Source organism: Salvia splendens, chromosome 4 (assembly GCF_004379255.2).
Source record: "Salvia splendens isolate huo1 chromosome 4, SspV2, whole genome shotgun sequence".
NCBI lineage: Eukaryota > Viridiplantae > Streptophyta > Magnoliopsida > Lamiales > Lamiaceae > Salvia > Salvia splendens.
In genome coordinates, this window is record NC_056035.1 from 29,357,746 (window position 1) to 29,375,544 (window position 17,799).

Below are 17,799 nucleotides of genomic sequence, written 5' to 3' on the forward strand. Positions count from 1 at the left end.
AATTTCATCCTTAACACCGCATCCATATCTCATAATATGGCATACATAGTACGAGTTAACATTGCGAAGGTTTGCGCACATCCGGTGCGAGCGCCCAACTTAACTACAAGCCCAAAAAAATCACAAAGTTTAGTAGGCAACTGGACTCCCTCTTAGAGGAGCTTTCCTATCAACAACCCAAACAAAACCAGTACAACCCCATGAAGCCCATGAGAAGATGCATGTTTAAATGGGAGAGGCATACGATGCTGCATTTTGCTTGTGGAGAAAACAAAAAATCCACTCATTATAATATACCACTAAACAGCACAATACAATAAGATACATTTCAAAAGCAAAATGTGCTTCATAATTTGGAAGTTATAGTGATATGCAAAAAGACTCCACATAGAGTTCTTATACACAAATCCAGCCTAACGGTTGTTCCACATGTTGAGGGCCAAATTGTCCCGTGTCTGCGTCCACTCTTGAGTAGGCTCAACACAGTCTACAAAATCTATGCCCACATACTCTTCTTCGGTAGGGGTTTGAGGACCTACGGCCCCATCTAGTTCAATCTCAACTGGGTCTATTACCATTTCACATCTTATGAAGTTATGTAGAAGGAAACAAGCCATTATCAAATAGATCTGGGTCTGGATAGGGTAGAACGAAGCACTTCGAAGGATGCCCCACCACATTTTCAAGACTGCAAAAGCACGTTCTATAACATTTCTGGCCTTTGTGTGACGCATGTTGAATATTTCTTTCGGGTTTTGAGGAGCTGTTGTTCCAGGGCCCCACTCCTTCAGGTGATATCTAACACCTTTGTACGGAGTCAAGAAGCCATTACTGTTAGCGTATGCATTGTCGCACAAGTAATAAGATCATGCACGTAATTCATGAATAATTAGGGATTGTTTTCATACATACGCTAACACCTTCAGCGTAACAGACCGCAAACAGTTTCAGTTAACAACCTTGTGGCACTTTGAGGCCGGTGGACCGAGAAACCGCATCCCTCAGAACTCGAGAATCACTGGCTGACCCCTCCTATCCTGGCTGTAGGTACACGAACTGCATATGTTTGTCACAAACAGCCAAGGTGTTCGTAGCGATTTGCCCTTTTCATGTTCGATACGTAGGTTTATCAGCCCCACTAACAAGGACATTAATGTGTGTTCCATCGAGTGCCCCCAAGCAGCCCTGCATAAAAATGATGGCAAACTGTTAGGCACAACAATTATCATTTTACACACACTTGAGCATTTTGGAGAAGTGAATTTCTGACCTTAAACCACCGCCACCGATGGTCTGTACAATCGTCAGGGACAGGCGTGGGCTTATTGAGAAGAACAGAGTGAAGACTTAGAACAGCACCCAGGACCTTGTTCACATAATAAGAGACAGTCCCACCCGATCGCCAGAATTCAAAACCAACAACCCTGTTTTTTTTATGTTGCGCAAGCGTCCCAACAAATATAGCAACCTGCTCTTCAATCCCCAAACACTTACCAACGGTCAGACCTCCACGATCTTTAAGAATTCGGCATAACTTTCCAAAAGTATGACAATCCATTCTAAGGTTGGAAATGCAGTCTGCGTTTGTGAGATTAATCAAGCGGTCCATCCATTTCAATTGTTCTGGTACTTTTCTAATGACGCTAAAACGTCGAGCATGGTCAAGGAGTTGCCGTTTCTTGCGTTCCGTGCGGGCACGCCTATATCTACGAATGAGAATAGTCGCCTCTACTCGATACATGACCATTAGGTCTTCCAGCATCATAGACAGTTGGGCATAGTTTGATGTATCAGGAGCCATTGTCTGTATATGGCGTTAGATGGGGAACGAATTTGGGAACCTTACACGGCTAGCATATCTGTCACAACTACTTAAGATGAAGACTAAGCAACAGGGTATTTTATAGAGGAACAAACAAAAGAAGTGATATTTACCAAACAAAAGGACAATCCAAAGCATAACCATGACACAGTAGAGGATTAGTGGGAAATCTATACAGCCATTCTTTCAAATATCACACATATATACAGAAAGTTGCATATCATCTTACTCAGCCATTGATAAAATTCTACAGATCTATACCTTGATGTTGGCACGAAATTAAATTCCAAGTAAATTTCGAAATATAATAGCAGTGATAAGCTGTATTACCTCCTGTTGGATAAGTATTTTTAAGACTCCAGAGCTACACAAACATGCGTTACCCATTGAAAATGGAAGAATTAGTGGAACGATTTAGCAATGCAAAATCGTAGGAGTTTAAGAAAAATGAATGGAAAGCTGTTAAATCGGGATAAGCCAAAATAATTCGGTGAAAATACCTACAATCGACGGAGGAACCCTGGCCAAATGGTAAGCACGTCTGCGGATCTTGTGGAACGCCGTCAGCGACGATTGAAGAAACTCCGGATTGTACCTTTGATGCAACCTCGTCGGCTTCTTCCAGTTTCACACACTCAGCTATTGTGTTCTCCCCTCAGAGGCGACAATGATCTTTTCCACGAGAAGCCCTAATTTGATTTGGGAAATGAGAGATGGAAGGAGGGAACGAAATTGGCAGGGGTAAATGGGACATTTTCCCATCAAATTTTACTTTCCGTCCCGCATCCAGTTTCATATACCAGCCCCAACCAAATATTTTATTTTGCCCATTTCATTAAAGAACAGTACGGGCCTAGGGCAATTCCTTGGGCTTTCAAGTAATGAAACAATGAAGTTGAACGCCAGAACCGCATAAGAAATGGGCCATAATCTGCCTATTTCTAATAACCTGAACGTGCCCTTAGTGTTTCATGCTTAATTAGTTGTCCTGTCGTGTAAATGACATTGATTATTTGTGTGCAGCAATTTTTGCATTATAGAAGGGCCAGAGACTGTTAAGGATTTTGTTCAGATGCAGCTGCAGGAGATCCAAGACAACGTTCAAAGCCGGCGCAATAAAATTTTTCTTCTTATGGAAGAATTAAGAAGTTAGATCACTACTTGCTACATTTCTCCCGTTTTTAATGATTGCTTGAAGATGATTAATTATTTGTTTCCTTCACTGAAGTTTTTTTTTTTTTTAAATTAACTCCTATATAAGGGGGAAATTATAAATAAACTCCTATACTATAGATAGGAGGAAATTACAACTGATGTCAAGAGGGCTCGAACTCGGCACCTCATGCAATAATCTCTAAGCTCCTTGCCGCTAGGACAAAGGCTCTGGACTTGTTTCCTTCACTGAAGTTGTGGAGGCTGAGAGTGTAGCAACGGATTAAAAGCATGAAATTTGAGCCCGATGATGATAGTGAGCTGCCGGAAATACAATCATCGATTCCTTCTCTTTCTCATGTGGAGCTAATCTTTATTCTTTAGTTTACTTGTTTGTTGATGGATTTCCTTTTCCCGTTCAATTTTTATATTCGTTAGCTTCTCCATGATGTTGCCGTATATTATAAATTTATTAGCGGTGGACTGGAGTTGAGTGAAGTATGAAAAAAAAAACTTAACGATGTTAGTCTTATTTGACGGAATGTACTAATTTGAAACACTAATCAAACTTTTTGTATGATATATGCTAACTTAAAACTTTTTGTACTAATTTAAAACATTGAAGAAACATTTTGTATGTATAGTGTAATTACCCCATTTTTTGTTTGTCTCACAAAAGATGTCATATTCTTTTTTTTTGAAAATTTTTTCTCTCATATTAATATAAATATACTATTTTATCTCTCCATTTAACACACAAAACAACATCTCCTAAAATCTCGTGTCATTACCCAAGTGTGTCATCTATTAGAGCATCCACAACCGTGCTCTTGCCAGCGGCACGGTTGTGGGCCCGGGCGGTACTATTCATGCCTGCTCTCTGGCAAGAGCACAACACCCACAACTGTGCTCTTCCGCAAGAACGAGCACAATTAATTTAATATTCAATTAAACATAAACATTTCCATAATACTAAAATTCATTAAAAAATCACAATAAATATTACAAAATACAAATAAAATAAAAAAGACATAATTAAAATCCTAAAAATTAAAAATTACATAATTAAAATACTAAAATTAAAAATTACATAATTATTGGCTAATATTACCGGAGGAAAACTACTCATCCGGCGGCAACAACCCCAATTGTTTTTGGAGACCTACTATCATGCCCTCGTGCGTTTGAAGTTGCGTGGGGGTCATAGTTGACCTATCGGCCATATTGAGTTGGGCCAAAAGGGCCCACAACGAGTTGTTCGGGGGTGGAGGTGGAACATAGGGTGCGGGTTCAGGGGCGGGGGCCGATGGAGTCGCGGAGCGCCGGCGCTCGGCCTCCGCCTTCTTCCTTCCTTGCGGTCGGCGTTGGGAACCGCTTGGTCCGGCGTCGGGGCTACCCAAGTTAGCTCCGGCGAGTTGGCTAGCCACTTCTTCGGAGCCGGAGTCGGATAGGGATACCGACCTTGACTGTTTGGAGGAGCCGCTAGAGGGGGATGTTACGCCTCCCAGATACCTCGGGTGGAACCGCGTTTCCTGCCAAACGTTGAGGTACTTGAACGACTTACCGTTCATGGATTGGTATGTGCTCAGCGCCGCAGTGATGATGTCGACCTCGCTCCGGCCGCTCCCGGCATTCCGCGACTCACTGGAGGAAATAGCCATTGAACTTGCCAATTTCGTCGTTGGCTCGGCCGATGCAGTTGCGCACCATACTCTCGTTGCGCTCGATCGTTCCCGGCGGCCGGTTTGCATTGTACCGGCGAGGTACGCGCCACCAAAAGTGATCGCCCGATTGGTTCGTGCCAACCGCCGCATCTTCGGAGATTTCGAAGTACGCCTTGAACAATTTATCCATCTCCGCCGGCGTGTACGGTGTGCGGACACCGCTGCCGCGAGTAGGAGCTTGCGGAGGTTGGGAGGGGGCGGTCGGCCTAGGCTCCGGTGTCCACCCGTATCGTCCTTCGGAGGCACCTTGGTCGTCGATTGGGTATGGACGGTAGCCACCCGGAACGGCCGAATCTTGGGTTTGAGGAGGGGCCGAATATTCCGTTTCCGGACTAGGAAACGGTTGTGAACCGAATCATTCGGGGTTCCAACCGTGGGAGCCCGTAGGGTTATCGCCTTGGCCGGACATAGTGATGTTGTAGGGTATGAGAGAATGAAGATGAAAATGGATATGAGAGATTGAAGATGAGAATAGAGATGAGAGAATGATGATGAGAATTGTGTAGTTTGATGTGAATTTTTGGGAGTGAAATTGGGGGTATTTATAGATGAAAGTGTGTATTTTGGGGTAAAAAAAATTAAAAAAAAAATTAAAATGTGGGAAAAAACGGTTATAAACGGATATAATTTTTTGGGAAGTGAAATTTTTTTATCGGTTTTTTTTAATTAAAAACCGATTTAAAAAAAAATTATTTAAACCCAACGGCTATGCCGTTGACGAATGAGGGCGCGCCACGTCAGCTGCTCGCTGGCACGGCGCTGCTCGATGCATCGAGCAGCGCCGTGCCAGCGGCGCGAGCGCAGCGGCGGCGGGTGGCGTCCGTGCCAGCGGCTCGGACGGCGGTGGCGAGCAGCGCCACCGTTGCGGATGCTCTTATGGGACAGATAGAGTTTTTCTTTTGAATTTTTAATCTCATTTATAAAATGGATTTATTTCACCAACAGTCCCTAGATTTTAAAAATATCACCCATGATCCCTGGATTGTGCTATCATCATGCCGGATGTACTTTTCACTATTCATGATGATTTTTGGCGAAAATACCCTCCGAATAAATTTTATAGCTGAAGGGAAATTTTGTCCATTCAGAAAAATGGGATACCTGGGTATAATTATGAATGGACAAAATACTAGAGAGATAGAAAAATATCATACCCAATACCCTGATATACTATTTTTATGAATGGACAAAATCGCCCTTCAACTATAAAATTGTTTGGGAGGGTATTATCGCCCAAAAATCACCATGAATAATAGTGATAAAGTATATTCGACGTGATTATAGCAAAATCTAGAGATCATGGGTGATATTTTTCTCCGTACTATTGTTCTAAATCGATAATTCAATCTGTATGACCGTTTTTACTGATTATTTTTTTATCGATTTTCAGCTTATTTTTCGACCATCAAAATTGGTAAAATTCAAGGACTGCTGGTGAAATAAACCCATAGTACATGGACCAAGGACCATTTGTGTAGTTGAAATAATAGATGAATCAATATTGTTAATCTTTCTATCTTTAAATCATGGGATATTGGTCCCTAAAACCATGAACTTTACTCAAATTTTGGTATTTCCTGCGAACTTTGAAATTGGTCTTAAAAAACACAAACTTTACATTTTGTTTGTTATTTCTCATGGCAGCCCAAATAAGATATTTTCGGAAAAAATCTTATTATACGTGGGCAATCGTAAAATGTTTATGATATTTTGGATTACTTTTTATGTTCTGACAAGTAGGATAAACTGCTATGTATAAAATCACGTTGATTTAGTAGTGCCAAGTAGGATAAAATATGCACGGAAGTTGGTTGGTTATGGTGATTGACATGTCATGGAAAATAACAAACAAAATTTAAAGTTTGTAATTTTTTAGACCAATTTCAAAGTACATGCGAAATACCAAAATTTTACCAAAGTTGATAGTTTTAGACACCAATATCCCTTAAATCATTACTAATTTTAATTTTTTTTAATTACCAAGGATATCCACCGGCAGACACAGTGACTATCCCTTTTTTAATTACCAAGGATATCCACCGGCAGACATAGTGACTATCCCCGCGCTGCCTCAAATGGATAGAACTACTAATCAAAGGATTTAAATCATTACTAGTTTAATCCCCCGCGCTGCCTCAAATGGATAGAACTACTAATCAAAGGATTTAAATCATTACTAGTTTAATCAATAGTTTTAATCTTGATTTGAAGTTAACAGCACCATAAAATGAAAATTGTTTGTTTTACTTCAAATGTTCCTTATTTACAAGAAATCCCAAATTAAATTAAATTAAATTAAATGCGTGGATGCAAAGCACATGAGCCAGGATTGTTGGCGATGGGCCCCACAGAAAAAATAAATAAATTAGGCATCAAGGTCGGTTTAATTAATTACTGTAATTAGCTACAAAATCCCCTGCTTCCGCCGCTAACCACTCTCTTACTAATTTATAAACAACCACTAATATTCCTCATTCATCCCACGCCATTAAATCCTCTCTGACTCACGCAGATCTGAAATCTCGCTATGTCGGCGGGCGCGGCCGGCGACGGTTTCCACCGCGGAATATTCGAGGGATGCATCTCCGGCAGGGACATGAACATTGAGCGGCGGCCGTACCATAAGAACTGCAAGTGCGCCCTCCACAAGGAGCGCGGCCACTGCAGCCATGCCTCTCGCCACAACTCGATCTCCTATCCGATTCGGAGGACGTGGAGCGAGGGCTGCTTGGCGCTCATGAATCTCTCCTCTCCGATCACCGGCGCCGCCTCTCCGTGCCAGAATTCGCCCTCCTTTGCCGCCGCCTCCGCGGCGCAGGGGGATATGACGAGGACGCAGACGCATCTGGTCCTGTACAAGGAGGAGGACGACGAAGAGGAAGAGGTCGATTAGGGTTTTTTTTCTCTCTCTTTTTTTCTTTATTGACATTGATTCATGGCATATTTTAGGGAAATTCGTTCAATTGTGAGAGATCAGAAATATATGTTTTCATATTTTTAGAATTGAGTATTCATTGATTTTTAGTGATAGGTTTTTAGTTTTCTATATCCAATTTTATTCAGATTTAAGAATATTGATTTTGTTCCATGGTTACTTCTGTTACCTCTGCTTCTCTAACTTTACATATACTGTATATAATTTTTTTTATTAATCTTCAAACTCCTCAATGTTAATTTATCTCAGCACATTAATTTTATTCTCGCTTCTTATTTCATATCGGAAATATATTACTGATTGTTACTTATTAATTAGTGTTAAGATATTTGTTTACATAATCTTTTTGAAAAGATTATGGTGAAAGAAATTGATTTACCGAAGATATTTATTTACATAATCTTCTCGAAAAGATTATGGTGAAAGAAATTGATTTACCATATCTTATAGTTTGAGAAATTCCAAACTAAATGATTTGTTTTATTTTATTAAAAATTAATTATTTTAAGTGTATTATTTTACAGATATTAATGATCTGTAAAGAAGAGTAGTAGAACTGGCGCTCACGAAATTAATCGCTGTGGCCCACATTCATAATTCATCCAACCCACATGAACTCTTAGATATTTATCTCACTTTTTATTATTATTATTATTATTATTATTATTATTATTATTATTATTATTATTATTATTATTATTATTATTATTATTATTATTATTATTATTATTATTATTATTATTATTATTATTATTATTATTATTATTATTATAATTTAAACTTCAAAATTTATGTTTGGCAGCTATGTTTTATTACTATAATAATACACCCTATTTAGATAACTCTACTTATTATTTGGTTTACAAAATAAATTAGTCATAAATCTGTGTTATTTCTGCACTCTTTTCTATAGTTTGATAAAATCATTGAATCAGCCAAGGAGGTAAATATATTTATCCAAAATAAAAATCAAAATAAGATAATTTAGTTGGATTACTTATTTACACCCACTTAATTGAATACCTTGAAAATAAGTGTACGCATCAAACTGGGGCAGTAGTATTTCAAGTTGTTAAATTAGTTAGGCAAATTCTGATGCTTAACTAATGAGTATTATACTCATGAATTAATTGACATAATGGTATTTGTGGTTGCTTTTCTTTCCTAATCTTCTTTTATTTGTTGGACTCTCCAATGGGAATATCATCTTGGAGAGATAAATTTGTGACCGTCATTCTTTATGCATTGGTCGAATACTTTACGTGGAATAAATTTCTCTTTAAATTGCGCTCGTCTTATGTTCTTTTATGTGTTACTAATTTTGTAATTAAATAGAATAATATTGTCCACTCACGATTTAAACATAAATGGAAATTATATACCAAACAACAAATTAAATATTTGCATAATTGCCATTGATCTAATGTACCAAATAATAACCGATGATAATCTAGGCATCTAAAATTAAATAATTTAACATGACTTCTAACTTATTAAGTAATGTTAACTATATTGCAAACGAGCCTAAATATATTTACATGAGGCCTTAATGAGTTCTTGATTGTAATGAGTTAAACACCCTTAATCAAGGGAGAATAATGCAAATGAAATTTTGCATGCATTCTTATTACAATCAGCAAGGTTATTTATTTTGTGTGTGAGGGGTTTGGATCTACATGAGTTTCAAAACTAGTATTCCAAGGGGTGGGACGCTCTTATATTGAATTTGAAGTTAGTTTTTAAAAAAATTATAACATATAATTATAATTACTAATCAAATACGCCATTGTACTCACTGGTATATAATTTTAGATTCAAGTCACAACCCTTTTCAACGTAAGGCAGTTCATTAAATACAAAATTATGTTACGATTTCTTATATAGGACATGAGGCCATTTTATGATTACCAACTCTTCTCCTTAATTATTATCGCCTTTACTTTCTTATTTATACATTTTAACTACTCTCTGTCTCACAATAAAAGTCACACTTTGTCATTTTAGTCTATTCCATAATAAGAATCACACTTTATTTTTACCATAAATGGTAAGTACGTAGGTCTCATATTCTACTAACTCACTTCAATCACATTTATTATAAAACCAATAAAAAAAGTGGGTCTCACATTCCACTAATTAACTTTTCCAACCTACAATTCTTTATATGCTCCCTCCGTTTCCGATTAATTGTCACTCTTTTCCATTTCGGTTCATCAATCAATAATCGTCACACTTCATTTTTATCATAAATGGTAAGTAGGTCTCACATTTCACTAACTCACTTCACTCACATTTTATTATAAAACCAATATAAAAAAATGGGTCTCACATTCCACTAACTTTTTCAACCAACTTTTCTTTATATTTCTTAAAATCCGTGTCCGGTTAAAGAGTAACAATTAATCGGGGACGGATGGAGTATTTCTTAAAACTCGTGTCCACAATAAATCTTATTATGGAATGGAGAGAGTATTTGTCATAACCTTTTTAAAAAATGAGTGAAAAAATGAAGTAATTTAATTTTTTTTGGAGGTGGACAAATATAAAAGATCACAACAGACGTAAAAATATAAAAAAAAGTAGTACTACTAGAAAACTTATTCCTAGATTATAAGAAATAGAAAACTACTTGAGCGTTGAGAACATGGGATGGGATGCACCTATTGTATCATGTGCTAGTCACGAGGTGTGTTTGTCTCTCCTGTGCTGACTACTTATTTTATTCTCATTTAGCAGAGATTATTTGTTATTATGTCGGCAGTCCGATTTGTCTTAATCTACGTATGCTGGAGCATGTTCTAATGATTAGAGCATCTCCAATGATTCTGGACAAGCCATAGGGTAGCCACAACTCCTTATGTCACATCATCAGGATAAGCAACTGGACAAGTAATAGGTTAGTCACAATAAACAAAATTATAAAAAATAAATAATTAACAATCACACAAAATACGGAATTAAATTTACGACACAGATACGTGCAAATCGCGAATATATAGTGTTTCGAAAATTAAATAAAATAAAAAATAAAAAATCGGTTGGTCGATCGCTCGCCGATCGGGAGCCTGCAATGGCGGCCAGCCGATCGGCGAGCGCCCGAAAATCGGCGTGCGCTCGCCGATTTTCCGCTCGCCGGCTGCAATGGTTCGGCGAGCGGACCGGCCAGTGCCGAGAATCGACTAGCCGGTCCGCTCGCTGCCAATGTGGATGCTCTTAGTGTTTTATTCACTGATGACTGGTACACTATTGCTCCCTCCACCCCATTTTAGAGTACCATTTGGATTTAATACAAATTTTAAGAAATACTTCCTCCGTCCCGTAAGAACTTGCACTCTTTCCTTTTTAGTCCGTTCCACAAGAATATGCACTTTCTAATTTTGGAAACACTTTTCCCTCTATTAAGGTGAGACTCATTCTCCACTAACAATACTTTACTTACTTTTTCTCTCTACCTCTCTCTAACTTTACCAACTTTGCATTAAAGCCTGTGCTGAACCCAAAGTGCATATTCTTTGGTAACGGAGGGAGTATAAAAGAAAGTTGGTGAAAAAAGATAGTGGATTGTGGGTCATACTTTTATATATTAGTTTTATAATAAAAAGTGAACTACGCAAATGGTCTATGAACTATGCGTTTCACATGAAAACGGTCCCTAAACTTTAAAAATAGTCCTTGGACTACGGTCTAATCACATTCATGGTACTTTTTTCACTATTCATCACAATTTTGACCCAAAAATGCCCCATAAGGTATGAAGGGTATTTTTAGACTTTCATATATAGGTACTAGATTTGATATTTTCTTTATCACTCTCCAGTACTCCCTCCGTCTCACTCAAGATGGCCACATTCTTGAGGGGCGCAGAGTTTTAGGTGGAATAGTTGGTTGTGATAAAGTAGAGTGTAAAAAATAATTGAATATTTTAATGTGGAGAGATGAGAGATAGAGATTTAATTCCAAATATAGTAAGTAGACATCTTGAATGGAACAAACTAAAAATGAAAGGTGAACATCTTGAATGAGACGGAGGGAGTACTGAATATGATATTTTTCTTATAATTTGAGTACCTAAAATGATATTTTTCACTTCACTTTTTCAATCATTTTATGTCAGATCATCTTTCTCTTTCTTTCTCTAAAACTTTTAGAAAGTAGTTTAAAATTAAAAATAAAGAAATGTAAAGAAATGTGGGTTGGAAAAGTTAATGGAATATGACTATATGAGGTTCACTTTTTTATATATTAGTTTTATAATAGAATGTGAGTGAAATAAGTTAATGGAATATGAGACCTAATTACCATTTATGGTAAAAGTGAAATGTGACTCTTATTAGAGGCCTGACTGAAATGGCAAAATGTGGCTCTTATCATCAGACGAAGGGAGTATTTATTTAAATTTAAAGTATTTTGAATTTGTGCTTATTTAAAACTTCGGGTTAAGATTGTAACACCTGTCTTTTTTGAGCGATAGTCAATCAAATATCGCATTGCATTAGTTGTTTTTCTCGTTTGTTCGGGTTTTAAAACGTGTGCGATCTCGATAATCATAAAGAAGACGTTTAATAGTTTTTGCTAAATGCGGTATAAAAATCTATGAGTTCTTTTAACACAAAGTTCAAATAGAATTTGCAAAGTCCTATGTTATTACAATTTGAATATCGATAATACAAAAAAAAAAGAGGAGATGCGCCCTCCGGACCTTGCTCGATGGTCACGCCTTATACCCCGATACCCACGAAAGGATAAGAAGCATGTTAGAGCTCTCAGTAGTAGTGTGGTTTGAGAATTTCTCTCACTAGGATTTTTCTCCTCCTTCTCTCTAGAAATTTCCTAGCTCCTCACTCTCTCTCTCGCTTTTCTTCGCTTTCAGACGCCTTTTTCCCCATTCCACTCCGATTAAACACTTCCCCTTACTGAGAGCTTCCCTTTGATTATCATGTCAAACGGTGGAGGGTGTTTTTTTCGGCGGTGGCGGAGGTTTGAAGTTCCAGCAGTAGCTCCGGCGGGAGTTCATCCCCATTTCCGGCGACCCTATCCCAAACCCATTTCGTTAAATCTCTTCATCCACCTGATAACCTTCCTTTGAATATCTTTTTATCCGGTGGTTGTGATTCTTACGGTGGTGGTGAAGTTTTCCAGTTCCGGGAGAAATTCCGGCGAGAAGTTTTTGGTGATTTCACCATTAAACTTCTTACTTCTCATCTATTAAACACTCTTTCCAGCCGTTGTGCTCTCTTTGCCCATCATTTCAAGCAGTGGAAGTGTCTTCTTTTTCGAGGAGTTAGAGGAGTTGAGAAGTACCGGCAGTAACTGGAAGTAAGTTCTTGGAGGTTTTCCGGCGTACACAGCAACGACCATCGAATCCCACCGGGGAGGGCTGCTAGGTTGTTGGATAAAACACTCGATAAGTTCCCTGTTCCTCATCTTTATTCATCGTGTGTTAAATCTGTGTGAATTACTGTTCCGTTGAGTTACTGTTTTGAATCCTTTTTGTGCCTAAGTGTTTTAGGAGGTGTTGTGTTTTCGATTTGTTTTTCTTTAGTGTTGAGAATTATCCATTACAATCCCTTGTGGATTAGTAGAATTTCATGAAGATTTAAGAAAGAAAAAGATCTTCCGGCGAGGCGCCGGCGACTGCCTCGTCATCTTCTCAGGCTTCTACCATCGTCAACCCCTCAACTCCTCAACAAATCAAATTTGAATTTTGAATTGGGCGGCTGCTTCCTCGAGTTTTAGAAGAGTTGTCTTGGGGAGGTAGAGGATTCCTTGGAATTGCTAAGTCCTTTCTCCAAGAAGGCGACTGGAACCTTGGGAGGTGCAAGAGCCGTTTACTTGGAAGTTGGATATAATTAAATTGGGCGGCTGCATAGGAATTTGCAGAACAGTCACACTTGGGCGGCTAGGTTGGAGGAGTTTGAAGAGGCACTAGCTTGCAAGGAGGCTGTTTCCTTAGAACTAGAGTGATCACGTGAATCAATTACAGGTGGATTCCTTGGATTCTGGAAGAGGCTGCATTGGGTTTGTTGAGGCGGCCGCATTGCCTTTACCAAGGCAGAGGTCCCTCGAACTTGGGTGCATCTTTTTCTCTTGGCGGCTAGGACACAGTGGTAATCAAGGAGCCGCCACCTGGAACCACGTGGTCACCTACCCAGCAGCCACGTAAACCGGGACTCATCATCCACATCACCAAGTGTCATCATCCGAGCGGGACGTGACTCAGCAGCCACATCTGCCGTGACTCATTATCCACGTCGGACGTGACTCAGCACACACGTCAGCATGACTCATCCCCCACGTTGGTCCTGACTCAGCATCCACATCGGACGTGATTCAGCCGCCACATCATCTCTGTCATCATCCACGTCGGTCGTGTCTGGTCGCCACGTCAGCCAGATCTCGGCCAACTTCTGCGCACACCATACCGAGTCACCGCCACCTGGTGAGCGCCCATCCTTGGCCGTCCCCCTCGGCCAGACACGCAAGGCGGTCTCCAGTCAACCGATGTCCTACGCTTAGCCAATTCACGGCTACCCAGGAAGTTCCCTTTACTTTTTCGATTATCCTTTGTTTCACTTTACTTCTTCTATGGCCCCGCAGGACAAGAGCTGGAGCGAGATCGTCTCCAAGAAAAACAAGAAGAAGGAGAACGATGAAGTGATTAAAGCGGCTATGTGACAACAATACACCGACTACCTCCATACGAACAAAGGCGGGACGGACGACATCAGCGACCATGATGAAGTGGACTGCATACCAGAGACACCGGACAAGCCGCTAAAAACTCCCGACGAAGCACATGTCCAGGAGGGGGAGACAACAGCGGGTGGCGAGAGTTTCGTTGAAGTGCTCCCGGCTTATCAAGCATGGCTCAAGAGGGCCGCTCAGTTCGACGTGGACCCGGGATTCCAAAAAGAGGATCTAACCCTTATCAATTATGAAATGATTAATTCTGACCTCCTCATTCTTGACGAACCTGATGTCACCCCCGTCCTTCACGGATGGGGCTCATGTTTAATTGGCAGGTTCGCTGGTAGGTTCCCCGGCAAGGAGGCCATATTCGACCTAATGAGGCGATGGAAGTGCAAATCACGAGTTACCTTTCACCGGAAGGGGTGGCTCTGCTTCCAGTTTGGAAGCGATGGAAAAGATCCGCCAGCAAGGTCCGTTTGACATTTTCGGGATACCCTTGGTGCTTCAACCTTTGCCGAAGAAGTTTGATCCGGACAGGGAACCCGAAGTCATGGTTCCAATCTGGCTGAGTCTGGTGGACTTGTCCCTGGAACTTTGGAACCTTACGGCGTTGAGCAAGATTGCCTCATGCATAGGGACCCCGCTCTCTACCGATTTCAGCACCTTGAGGCGCGAGACTTTGGATGGCCCTCACATCCAAGTAATCATCGATACAGCAAAATGACCGAAGGAGTCCCTTACAATTCGGCTTCCAAGAGGTGATTATGTGGAGCAGAAAATTGAGTACGAGTTCATCCCGAAATTTTGCAAAGCATGCAAAACTTACGAACATTTTTCGGATGAATGTCGGGGCAGACAGGAGCCAGGGGACCAGGCGCAGAGATTCGTACCCTTTCAACGACTGAGGAGCCGAGGAGGGGAGGGCAACGGCCCAAGGTTCCCACTGCAGCAACCGAACAGACCGCAGCACCCTGCTCAGCAGCCGAGGATGAATGCCCCAGTTAACGGTGATCAGGGCACGGGGCAGGCAGCCGGTACAGGCGTCCGGGAGCGCTCCAGGTCCAGAACGCGTCCTCAACAGCATTGGAAGCTAACGGGTAATGTCTACCCAATTGATATGAGAACAGTGAGGCCTAGGGACAAATTGCGGGATGATCCGAGGGGAAGGCCTGCCGGTCCTGAGAGCCTGTCATCCCCGAATAAGTTCGCTCCCCTGGCCGAGGGGACCAGCACCGACCCGATTGTGATCGAGGAAGATTCGACAGCTGCCCATCACAGCCTTGCGAATGACATCCTCGCAGCCGTTCTGCCACCCATCTTGGCAGCCTTACCCGGGAATGCAATGCTGGACTAGCCGACCCCATACGTTAATGCGGACAGACGGCATCGGAGCCGTAGCCATGACCCGAGGATCCAACGGGAGAAGGCTCAAGCGGAAAACATTGCCGAAGGACAGAGGCAATGAAGTCGTGACAGAGGTTGTGGAAGTGGTGGCCCCGGTGGAGCTTCAAACTCAAACTGTCTCATCCGGCAAGGAGGGCATCGGGGGGGAAAAAGAAGAACAAGAAGCAGCCGAAGGTCGCTTCGGATGTCCTTGAACCGTCAGTCGTTACTTGTGAGGGGACCGAGGGGCAGGTTGTTGAGGCCGACGGCCCTGAGAAGGAGTCAGTAGTGGCCGAGGCCCATCCCACCGATACCGGCACCCGACGAAGCCGACCCGACACACGACAGAGCCGTGCCGATAGAGATGGGGAACCCGGCAGCATGCGTAAATCCAAGTACCGATCCCGATCAAGGAAGAGGGATGTCACCCTCTCCCATTGGGAGGATGGACTAGAAGCTGATCCCGGGGTGTCCCAATGATCGTCGCCACATGGAACATAAGGGGACTGCAGCAACTCCCCACTCAAGCTGCAGTCGTCGATTTTGTGCGAACACATAAGATCGACGTCATGGGTCTTTTGGAAACGAAGTTCACAAAGGAGAACTACACTTTCTTCCTCGAGAACAACTTCAGAGATTGGAAAGCCGTGGACAACTTTGAGCTCATCGAAAACAGCCGGATGCTTCTAATCTGGAATCCAAGTAGAGTGGAACTCGAGCCGATCAGACTGGAAGAACAAGCCATCTACGCCAAAATCAGGTGCTTGACTTCTAATAACTCGTTTCATTTTGTTTTGGTTTATGGTTTACACACTATACCGGATGGACGTCCCCTATGGGACTCGTTAGTCGAGCATGTGATGCAGGATGAACCGACACTTGTTAGCGGGGATTTCAACAACGTGCTCGCAGATGATGAGAGAATAGGGGGCACCGTCCCAACCGAATATGAGATAAAGAACATGGTGGACACGTGTGCCTTGCTCGGTTTGGAAGACATCATGTCTACGGGATGCAAGTACACTTGGACGAACCATGCTATATCGAGCAAGATTGATAGGGCCATGATCAACGACGCTTGGTTCACCAAAGGATACTTGGCTAGTACAGAGTTTTCTCCATCGGGATCGTACACGGACCACTCACCGGCCGTCACTACACTCTTTGGTAACATTGTCTCGTACCCAAAGCCATTTAAATTCTTTAACTTTTGGCTCAAGCATGCAGGCTTCAATAAGCTCGTGGAGGATAATTGGTCCTCCAACATCCGAGGGAAGGCTCAATATGTGCTCGCCGAACGTGGAAATGAAATCAAGAAGCATCTCAAGGAGTTCAACTTCAAGGAATTCAGTGAGCTCTCAAAGAGGGCCAAGGAGGCTGGGGAGAAGCTCGAGGCGATGCAAAAATAGGCGGACATGGACACATCAGATCTTGCACTTCGGGTCCAGATCACCAATCAGAAGAAGAAGACTGCCTACCTTGAGAATTCTGAAAGGGAGTACTTTAAGCAAAAAGCTAAATTCATGCATTTACTCCTTAGTGACCGCAGTACTTCTTTCTTCCACTCTCTTGTTAATAGGAACAATTCACGCAATTATATTGCATTCCTCTACAGGAGAGATGGCACTATCACGAGGGATCAGGAGGAAATAATTAGTGAGTTCGTGGAGTTCTACTCGACTCTTTTGGGTACCAAGAAGGAGCCGGAGCCCATCAACATGGACATCATTAGGCAAGGCCCCCTCGTGAGTGAGGAGGAAAGTAGGGACTTGGTGTGAGCCATCACGACGGAGGAGATCAAAGAAGCCTTGTTTGACATCGGGAACGACAAGGCACCGGGGCCCGATGGCTACTCCTCGCAATTCTTCAAGAAGCAATGGGAGAGAGTTGGCAAAGACGTGGTCGATGCAGTCAAGGAATTCTTTGAGACGGGCCAGTTATTGAAGAATTTCAATACGACGGTGATCTCGTTGATTCCGAAGACTTCAATCAACCCAATGGTGGGTGACTACAGGCCTATCTCCTGCTGCAATGTTTTCTACAAGATCATCACGAAGATCCTTTCAAGGATGATGGCGCCGTTACTGAACAAG

General features: G+C 41.6%; 3 protein-coding genes across 3 annotated transcripts; 2 read left to right on the top strand and 1 right to left on the bottom strand.

Moving 5' to 3' along the window:
• Positions 1-413: 413 nt before the first annotated feature.
• On the bottom strand, positions 414-1,801 carry LOC121800933. Its single transcript, XM_042200422.1, has 3 exons — positions 1,271-1,801; positions 1,121-1,185; positions 414-831 (listed from the first exon to the last, which is right to left on the bottom strand). Exons 1-3 carry the CDS (start codon positions 1,799-1,801, stop codon positions 414-416), a joined length of 1,014 nt encoding a protein of 337 aa, XP_042056356.1.
• Positions 1,802-7,225: 5,424 nt separating this feature from the next.
• On the top strand, positions 7,226-7,591 carry LOC121800934. The gene has a single exon (XM_042200423.1). It carries the CDS (start codon positions 7,226-7,228, stop codon positions 7,589-7,591), a length of 366 nt encoding a protein of 121 aa, XP_042056357.1.
• An 8,591-nt stretch (positions 7,592-16,182) lies between these two features.
• Positions 16,183-17,115, top strand: LOC121800935. Its single transcript, XM_042200424.1, has one exon. The coding sequence runs from the start codon at positions 16,183-16,185 to the stop codon at positions 17,113-17,115; it is 933 nt and encodes a 310-aa protein (XP_042056358.1).
• The last annotated feature ends 684 nt before the right edge of the window (positions 17,116-17,799 follow it).